Here is a 10,691-nt window from a genome sequence, read left to right as displayed (position 1 = left end):
GCAGTGCTTACAGGTGGGTGCTACATGCTAGATTGCAGGGGCAAGCGGCAGGACCCCTGCGATCAGACATCTTATCCCCTATCCTTTGGCTAGGGGGGTAAGATGTCTTGGGGCCGGAGTACTCCTTTAACTTTTCAATCCATGTCAATGCTGGGTTTGGATCTCTGTATAAGGAATGTGATGCTCAAACCACTATAGGAGATAGAGAAATATATATATATATATATACATATACATATATATACATATACATATACATATATATACATATACACATATACATATACATATATACATATACACATATACATATATATAATATACATACATACATATATATACACATATATATATATATACATATATACCGGATCAGTATATAATCCTGGCTCTGAAAACAACAAACCCAAAGATTCACTTTAATGAGTCATTCAAAAGTTGTGAGCACCCGCAATCTTCAGCTCCAGCGTGGCAGACGCAGGCCACGCCAACAAACGTACCACACTCAACAAAATCCCACGCATCAGTGCCGTTCATCCTGACATAGAAACTGAAAATCACACAGGTTTACAAACTTACACTTTAGTGCTCCCTTCTTTAATAACCGGAACGTTTAGGGGTGACTGGTAACTTCTAAAATCGACATTTTGCCATCAGTTTTAGGAAGCTAGGATACATGGAGCTGTTTGAGCCTTCACTGCCCCTCTAGGCTTAGTTCACACACTAGATCTCTATGGCAGAAGAATCCATTGTGGATTCGGAAGAGAATCTGCGGCAGATTTGCCCATGGATTATGGCGGAGACTTATCATTGCCTGACATTTTTTTTAACTGTTATTTGGCATAAAAATTTTCGCGCAGTTGTTTTTTTATGCAATTCCAAAATAGATACTTTTCTGCAAAACTAATTGTGAAATGCAGTGAATCATTACTAACTTTGCAGTAGAAAGGCGCAAAAAAAAAAAAAAAAAAAAAAAAAGCGCAAACGTTCAATGATTATGATAAAAAAAAATATGCAAATTCATACCACCGTCAGCCTTGCCTTAGAAACGCGACATCCTACAGCAAGTTCTGAGGGGATTTTACATTTGAGTGATAGTTATAAAAATGTATGTGCGTCTTTTTGATAAATTTGGTGCAAAGTAAGCCAAAAACACTGCAAAAAAAAAAAAAAAAAAAAGTCAGAAGGAATGACTGCACACAGCCACACAGTGATAAATCTCCCCCTATTCCCATTCACCTGCACTAAACTGTCTGTGACAGCCTGCAGCAGCTTCTCTGAATCAAGTAGTGACGAGACCCTTTCTTTCTGTAATAACGATTTCAGTTCCGCAGATTTGATGTTTCGTGCAGTGACATTTTTTTCATGTGGTCTTTGGCTTGGACCTGTGTAGAGTAAAGACACTGACCTCTGTCGTCACCCCCAAGACTTCCCCTATCTAACCTGTGCTGGAATCCCGGGTCACCCTGCTGATTCTGTGACACTAACTTAATAGAAAGTGACACTAGATTTGCCCCCTGGTGGGTTCAGGACTCTGTTGTGACATCTTGGCCGGGGACCAAGATGTGGTTCATGTGCTGCAAGGGCCGGGTCTGGCACTGCAACTTTTTCTGCAACTTTTTCTTCTTTGGCAACTGGGGCTTTCACTTCTGGTGCAGGGACTGGTGGTTCAGCTTTCACCGCAGGGACTGGTGGATCGGCCCTCACCGCAGGGACTGGTGTATCAGCTTTCACTGCAGGGACTGGTGGATCAGCTTTCACTGCAGGGACAAGGTGATAAAAATAAATGGTTAAAGCTAACATGTCGCTGGGGCTGTCAATATTAAAATGAGGGTCTCTGTAACCAAGACTTGTGCGATTCCATGGTAACAGATTACAAATAAACCCTGTGCAGTCTGATCCTGCAGTTATACCGTCCATCTGCCCCCTACATTTTACAAACGTCATGCAAGGAGACACTATAGAGGTCCAACCGCCCCCCCCCCCCCCCAACGATCTCTAGAACAGAACCAGTCAATGACCTTTAAGTGCTCCAGCACCACCTTTATGAGATAAACTAGTCTCAGGAGGGACGGCCTGGTCGGCCAATCACCGGCCGCAGTATTGTCTCGCATTAGCCTGTGATTGGTAGAGCAGGCAGTCACTCCCGGGACCAGTTTCTCTTAAAAGGGGTACTCTGGTGAAAAACTATTTTTTTTCATATCAACTGGCTCCAGAAAGTTAAACAGATTTGTAAATTACTTCTATTTAATAAATCTTAATCCTTCCAATAATTATCAGCTGCTGAAGTTGAGTTCTTTTCTGCATGACAACAGTGCTCTCTGCTGACACCTCTCTGTGTCAGGAACTGTAGTAGGAGCAAATCCCCACTAAAAAAAACTCTCCTGCTCTGGACAGTTCCTGAGACAGACAGAGGTGTCAGCAGAGAGCAGTGTGGTCAGACAGATCACTCAACTTCAGCAGCTGATAAGTACTGGAAGGATTACATTTTTTAATAGAAGTAATTTACAAATCTGTTTAACACTTATCCCCTATCCACAGGATAGCCATGGCCCCTTGCAGGAGATCGTAGGGGGCCCCCGCAATCAAACACTTATCCCCTATCCTGTAGATCGGGGACAAGTGTTAAAGGGCTGCAGATGTCCCTTAACTTTCTGGAGCCAATTGAGAAAAAAAGTTTTTTTCAATGGAATACTCCTTTAAAATGTGGGGGCTGAAGCACTTAGAGGTAAAAAGATGGGGCCTTGTTCTGGAGATCAAGACCCCACACGATCAGACACTGGGGATAAGTTTGCATAACCAGAATATCCCTTTAAATAGCGCCCCCCCCCCCCTCCCAAAAAGTTAAACAGATTTGTACATTACTTCTATTAAAAAATATTTACCCTTCCAGTACTTCTTAGCAGCTGTATGCTAGAGGAAATTCTTTTCTTTTTGAATTTCTTTGTCTTGTCCACAGTGCTCTCTGTTGACACCTGATGTCCGTATCAGGAACTGTCCAGAGCAGGATAGATTTGCTATGGGGATTTTTCTCCTGCTCTGGACAGTTCGTGACACTGACAGAGGTGTCAGCAGAGAGCACTGTGGTCAGATAAAAAAAAAAAAAATTCAAAAAGAAAAAAGAACTTCCTCTGTAGCATACAGCTGCTAAAAAGTACTGGAAGGGTAAAGATTTTTTTATAGAAGTAATTTACAAATCTGTTTAACTTTCTGGCACCAGTTGATTTAAAAAAAAAATAATAATAAATAAATGGTTTTCCACCGGAGTACCCTTTTAACCTCATGTATTGGGTCATATATACAAAGAAGAAATGTCTTGCTGGCTTCTTTTGCAGTGTATTTGTTTTGCCTGTTGTGGAGCGGTGGGTGCGATCCTACAGCACTTTCTATATTCAGCTATTACACACACCACTCAGGGTCTAAAATAGAGCGGATGAGACAGGGAGCCTGTTACACTGTGTATATATATAGGACACGCTGCTGGAAATCAAGTAAGACTGGATGCGTCCATGGTGTCTGACTAATGCCGACCACAGACTGTTTGTACAAACAGATGGTAATCCAGAAGTGAGTAACAAGTCCAGTGCTTCCCAACCAGTGTGCCTCCAGCTGTTGCAAAACTACAACTCCCAGCATGCCCGGACAGCCTTCGGCTGTCCGGGCATGCTGGGAGTTGCAGTTTTGCAACAGCTGGAGTCACACTAGTTGGGAAGCACTGTACTAGTCCCTCAAGAACCCCCCTCAGAGCACCTGGTGATTTGGGGGACCCATGTGAAATGGGCTGTGGGATCTACCTTACCATTACTGCGGGTACTTACCAGGCGTAATGTTACTTTTAGCTTCCTGCTTTAGCGAGATGCTATCCTATAAAACACAACAGGAATAAAGTTATAACGTAATACAGTGATCCCTCAACTTACAATGGCCTCAACATACAATAGTTTCAACATACAATGCTCTTTTCTGGACCATTGTAACTTGAAACCAGACTCAACATACAATGCCAAGGACAGTTCAGATCTGTGAAAAGTGTCAATGGCTGGAAGAACTGACCAATCAGAATGGGCAATTTACTGGTAAGACACCTGTATCATTGAAGCGTATGCACTGCCTGGTGTCTGGTAGCGCCCCCTACAGTACAGGGAGGTATTACATGTTCTGTACTCTTTACCTGTACCAGGGTTAGTTGCTCCTTTGGACACCAGGTGAGGTCGGCTCCATGTTACTTTTTTAGGACATTGCCTGTTCTGTACAGGACCCTGAAGAAGCTCCTGTCCTCTACATAGACCAGTGTTTCCCAAGCAGGGTGCCCCCAACTGTTGCAAAACTACAACTCCCAGCATGCCCGGACAGCCTTTGGCTGTCCGGGCATGCTGGGAGTTGTAGTTTTGCAACAGCTGGAGGCTCCCTGCTTGGGAAACATTGAAATAGACAGTGATTACAGCTCCCAGCAGATCTTTCTTACTTTTATATGGAAGGATTTGTTTTATCTATATTAGTTATCTGCTTATTTTTCTTTAATCCTCACTTTTTCCTATTTTTGGATGACATTTTGGTGCCTTTAGAACCAATTACCAGGTTTCCATAGAGTTCTGGTCTCAACATACAATGGTTTCAACATACAATGGTCGTCCCAGAACCGATTAATATTGTAACTTGAGGGACCACTGTACGCTCATTCACAATACACGACCTATACAATTTATCTACCCCAGGAAGAGATGCCCATTCCGTATGATGGGAGGCCACGGTGTCTGATCATACATACCTTAGGTTTATTAGGATGTGCCTTAGGGCTTACTGCCACCTGAGCCTCGCCAAAAATGTCACTGGTTCTTCCTCCTGGTGGGTTATGTCGTACAGAGGATTGCACAGAAGCTGGGGGGTCCTGGAAGATGCCGCTGGTCTTTCCACCTAATGAAAAAAAAAGCCAACACAAGTCAGAAGAATGGCGCAGAGAACGGTCAGTAAAAGCTGCGACACTACATTAGGCGGAATATTGGTGGGGTTCATTGCGGATTTCCCCAATCAGAATCGGCATGCGGTGTATGGCAATAGCCGCAGTGCGGGCTAATTTCCACGGGGAACCTTTGCGCAGCGCGTGCGTGACATTTAGCAAAATCCTATCCGCTTGCCTTTTACTTTGCAAACCTGCAGCTAAAATCCGAAGCAATTCCACTGTCATTAAAACAAATTTTTGCTATTGCATTCCTTATGGTAAATTAAAAAAATCTTTCTAATGTACTTTGTTTAAAAAAAATATGAAGTTTTCTTTGTGTTGAAAAAAACTGCCACTAGGTGTCTCCCTACTTGTCCAGAGAACATTTCCCCCTCCATCTCTTGCACAGACTTTGGACTCCAGAAGTCCAAAATCAGGAAATGCAGTCTGGAGTGCTAAAGGGGTGTGTGCAGCCTTAGCCAATCATAGCTCATCTCAAACACTGAACTACTCTGGGCTGTGTGTAGCAGAGTGAGGGAGGAAGTTCTCCCCTGTATGGGTTCAGATTATGTCACAGCCTGCTGGGGAACACCCCTTCCCAGTCTGTGAATCTGACCGAGACTGAGCAGAAAATACAGAGTGATATCAAGGTATAAAACGAACACATAATAAAAATAAAGGCAGGGGGTGGTTTATCATGATGGGGGCAGTGAACTGGGAGGATTATAACATTTAACAAGATCATGAGAGGTACTCTTTAAAGGGGTACTCCAGGGAACACAACTTATCTATACACATAGATACGGGATAAGTGTCTTGATCATGGATGGTCATACCTCTGGGTACCCCGCCATCTCCAGAACGGGGCCCTGTCCCTTCCGGTTCATGGAGCATTATGTTGACAGGTGCTCTATGCATTCTCTATGGGGTCCTTGGAGATCCACAATCGCTGTATTTAGGCATCTCTGGCCCTCCAATAGACAGTGCATGGAGGGGTGTGTAGACTTCACACTCCCTTGCACAGGGAGAGAAAAGGCCCCGCTCTGGAGATTGCAGGTCGGGGCCCCCAGCTGTCAGATTCTTATCCCCCACCCTGTACTGGAGTGTCCATTTGAGCTGACCATACACTTAAAGGGGTACTCTGCTGCTCGGCGTTTGGGACAAACTGTTCCCAACGCTGGAGCCGGGAGCTTGTGACATCATAGCCCCGCCTCCTGATGGCATCACGCCCCACCCCCTCAATGCAAGTCTATGGGAGGGGGCATGACGGCTCTCACGCCCGCTCCCATAGACTTGCACTAAGGGGGCGGGGTGTGACGTCATGAGGGAGCGGGACTATGACGTCACAAGCTCCCGGTGCCAGCTCCAGCGTTCGGAAAAGTTTGAGCAGCGGACTACCCCTTTAAGAACATGCCTCTCTTCCAAAGCCCCACCTAACACCTGTACCCTCGGCTAGGCTGAACATGCATGTGTTCCTAATAAAAGGGGGGAAGCTGCTGTTAGACCATTGTTTTCCGACCGGGTGCCTCCAGCTGTTGCAAAACTACAACTCCCAGACATCTGGGCATGCTGGGAGTTGTAGTTTTACAACAGCTGGAGGCACCCTGATCAGAGAACACTGTGTTAGACTATGGTAGGAGCTTATATGCTGTGCTTACGCAGCTTATAGCATAACTCCATCACGCTCTGAGGGCGTTCACACAGACGAAAATGTACGGCCGCACATTTGCTATATCCGGCAGCACTAGGACCTGTCGGAAATGCGCCGTCTCCATAAACAGCAATGCATTTATTTTTTTTTGCAAGATTAGCAATTAGCAGAGTGCACAGTGTAGCAGAATCCAATTTAAAATCAATGGGACTGTTCTGTAGCGGAATTCTACTCGGAAATTCCGCCGTGTGAACATGACCTAAATCTCCCAGCAACTTAGTAGCCCAATTTGCCGGGAGTTCCACAGACTTGCATGGGACTTCAGGCAACACTGTATCCTGATTATTGTAGTCTTGTGCTACAAAGTTGCTGGGAGATTCAAACAGATATCCTGCTGTCATAGCATGAGCAGAGTTCCGCTTTAAAGGGGTACTCCAGTGGAAAACAGTTTTTTATTTTTTTATCAACTGGTGCCAGAAAGTTAAACAGATTTGTAAATTACTTCTATTAAAAAATCTTTACCCTTCCAGTACTTTTAGCAGCTGAATACTACAGAGGAAATTCTGTTACAGTTACATAGTTAGTACGGTTGAAAAAAGACATACGTCCATCAAGTCCAACCAGGGAATTGAAGGGTAGGGGTGTGGCGGGATATTGGGGAAGGGATGGGATTTTATAATTCTGCATAAGCATTAATGTTATTTTGTTCCAGAAATGTATCTAACCCTGTTTTAAAGCTGTAAATTTTTCCTGCTGTGACCAGTTCCTGAGGTAGACTGTTCCATAAGTTCACAGTTCCTATGGTAAAGAAGGCGTGTCGCCCCTTGAGACTAAACCTTTTCTTCTCCAGACGGAGGGAGTGCCCTCTCGTCCTTTGGGGGAGTTTAACCTGGAACAGTTTTTCTCCATATTTTTTGTATGGGCCATTTATATACTTATATAGGTTTATCATATCCCCCCTTAGACGTCTCTTCTCAAGACTAAACAATTGTAACTCCTTTAATCGCTCCTCATAGCTAAGATGTTCCATGCCCCATATTAGTTTAGTCGCGCGTCTCTGCACCCTTTCCAGCTCCGCAGTGTCCCTTTTATGGACAGGCGACCAAAACTGAACAGCATATTCCAGGTAAGGCCGTACCAATGCTTTATAAAGGGGGAGTATTATGTCCCTGTCCCTAGAGTCCATGCCTCTTTTTATACATGACAATATCCTGCCGGCTTTGGAAGCAGCAGCCTGACATTGCATGTTCTTTTTGAATTTCTTTTTTGTCTTGTCCACAGTGCTCTCTGCTGACACCTCTGTCCGTGTCAGGAACTGTCCAGTGCAGCATAGATTTGCTATGCGGATTTTCTCCTGCTCTGTACAGTTCCTGATACAGGCATCAGGTGTCAGCAGAGAGCACTGTGGACAAGACAAAAAAGAAATTCAAAAAGAAAAGAAATTTCCTCTGTAGCATACAGCTGCTAAAAAGTACTGGAAGGGTAAAGATTTTTTAATAAAAGTAATTTGCAAATCTGTTTAACTTTCTGGCACCAGTTGATTTAAAAGAAAAAAAAAATTCTACCCCTTTAACCCATTGCAGCTCAATCAGCGCTAATAAAGGCCGGCATTGATTCCTGGTCCAGCAGGCTTGATGTCCACGGTATACAGCTCCCCACCTGCAGGCCGTCTGTGTGGGAGGCACGGTACGTGGAGGCCGTAAATCTGCCGACTCCTCACCTCTCCCATGATATTTGCACATCTGGCCAGTTCCTGGATTTGTTTGCATTACACCCAAAGCCTCCTCCTCCCCTCACATGAGGCAATGTACAGGAGGGGGCCGAAATTCAGGGAATTCTAAGACAGTCAGAGCTCTGCATTGTATGACATCGGACGTAATCAACCCGCCTGAATAATTGGTAATATTTCTCTGGATAGTCAATAGAGGGGTTCATCACAGGACACAATGGTCAGCCTCTCCCATACACAGGAGACTATCCGCATATGGAACCATATGGACTCTTCCCCAACCAAGGAGGAGCCTCGGAGTATCTAGATCCAGCTCTGGGCAGAACCATCAGTGCCGGCTCAGCACAGTCCCCAGCTGCCTCTAGTCCTCCCATCCCCTTACTGGGAATACTTATTGTGCATACCCCAAACCTCACCGCCTACTTAAAGGGGTACTCTCCCCCTATGTCTGATCGCGGGGGTCCCGCTGCTGGGGACCCCCACAATCTCGGCTGCGGCACCCCAGACATCCGATGCATGGAGTGAACTTTGCTCCGTGCCGGATGACTGGCGATGCAGGGCGGAGGCTCGTGACGTCACGGCCACGCCCCCTCAATGCAAGTCTATGGGATGGGGCGTGAAGGCTGTCAAGACCCCTCCCATAGACTTGCATTGAGGGGGCGTGGCCATGACGTGACGAGCGGGGTGCTGACTTGATGTCACGGGCCTCCGGCACTGCACCCGACGCTCTAAATGAATGCTGGGTGCAGCAGGGAGATTGCGGGGGTCCCCAGCTGCGAGACCCCCGTGATCAGACACCTTATGCCCTATCCTTTGGCCGTCACGCCCCTCCCATAGACTTGCATTGAGGGGGCGTGGCCGTGAAGTCACGAGCCTCCGGCGCTGCACCTAACGCTCTAAACGAATGCCGGGTGCAGCATGGAGATCGCAGGGGGTCCCCAGTGGAGAGACCCCCGCGATCAGACATCTTATCCCCTATCCTTTGGGGGATAAAATGTCTAGGGGCGGAGTACCACTTTAAGAAGTGCCTGTGCTACCACATCTATGTCAGGCAGCGCCCCTCAATACACAAGGGAGTATACAAGATGTGTTCACCATGTTTAACCAATATCAGGGGTGTGGACCTCCCATTTTTTGTAGCCCGACAGGGGTGTGGCAATGTTACATCACAGGTGTCCTAGTATGAACATCGGCCTCTAGTGACAGTGCCTGCAGCTACTAGAAGCCGAGACTCTTACTATGGAAGGCGCACAACAAGTAACTTCATTGTGCACATCCAAAAGATAAAAGATGCTCGTGGTTTCTAGCAGCCGCAGGAAGAAGCAGAAGACTCTGGAGACTGATGGGGAGCTGAGGGGAGTATGCGTTTTGTTTTTTTATCCTTGGAGGGAGGGGGAAAGAGGTGCTACCACCTACCGGGGCCAAACTACCTTTAGGGGTCATGGGCAAGCTACATATAGACTGAATGACTCAAACCTTGAAAAGTAGTCGAAAATAGCAACACCATGAATACTGGGTAACATCACACACCTCCCCAAAGCGGTTTCACCATCACATTACAGGGGAGTTCAATAGATGTTTGACCAAATATAGAGGCTGATTTTTAAAGGGGTACTCCACTGCTCAGCGTTTGGAACAAACTGTTCCGAACGCTGTAGCCGGGAGCTCGTGATGTCATAGCCCCGCCCCTCATTACGTCTCACACTCCGCCCCCTCAATGCAAGTCTATGGGAGGGGGCGTGACAGCCGTCACGCCCCCTCCCATAGACTTGCATTGAGGGGCGGGGCTATGACGTCACAAGCTCCCGGCGCCGGCTCCAGCATTCGGAATAGTTTGTTCCAAACTGAGCAGCAGAGTACCCCTTTAAGTAGCAATAGAAAGAGGAAAACTAGATGTTATGGCTTTTATTCACTTGCAACGTTTCAGTGCTGTAATGCCCCTTTTCAGCGACGTAGAGGGTACAGGTATATTTACCTGCCTCTGGGTGACGGAAGGGGTGTGGTCTGCGGCTGTTCACTTACCTGTTTGCAGGTCCCGGCATCCTGCTATACGGATCACTATTTGCACCATGAATAAAAGACAAATATTCCACGATTGAAGCAACATCGTACCGCGAGTGCCCCCCTGCCTTTTCTTCATTTTCGATTTTTAAAGTAGGTTTGCGAAAGATTGCAAGACCCTCGGTAGAAAATGGTCCCTGACCCCTGACTTTAAGATAAAACCCCAACTTGTGTCTTTCCAGCTGTTGCACAGCTACGACTCCCAGCATGCTCTGGTTTGTAGCATTGCAACAGCTGTGGGATCTGTGACCTATGTGTTACTTCAGAATAAGCGTTGCCAGAGAATTAAAGGGGTACTCCGGTGGAAAACA

The 10,691-nt window shown here is 46.2% G+C and overlaps 1 protein-coding gene across 1 annotated transcript in view; it reads right to left on the bottom strand.

Moving 5' to 3' along the window:
* Window positions 1-349: 349 nt before the first annotated feature.
* Window positions 350-10,691, bottom strand: part of JPT2 (Jupiter microtubule associated homolog 2) — a 37,159-nt gene continuing 26,817 nt past the window's right edge. The window contains exons 3-5 of the mRNA XM_056535201.1: window positions 4,769-4,914; window positions 3,819-3,864; window positions 350-1,760 (exon numbers count right to left, since the gene is read on the bottom strand). Of these exons, the coding sequence (XP_056391176.1) occupies window positions 1,489-1,760; window positions 3,819-3,864; window positions 4,769-4,914 (464 nt within the window). The 3' untranslated portion in view covers window positions 350-1,488. The remainder of the gene's footprint in view (window positions 1,761-3,818; window positions 3,865-4,768; window positions 4,915-10,691) is intronic.

Source organism: Hyla sarda, chromosome 8 (genome assembly GCF_029499605.1).
Source record: "Hyla sarda isolate aHylSar1 chromosome 8, aHylSar1.hap1, whole genome shotgun sequence".
NCBI lineage: Eukaryota > Metazoa > Chordata > Amphibia > Anura > Hylidae > Hyla > Hyla sarda.
The sequence above is the reverse complement of the archived record's forward strand: the minus strand, read 5'-3'. Positions and strand labels throughout refer to the sequence as shown.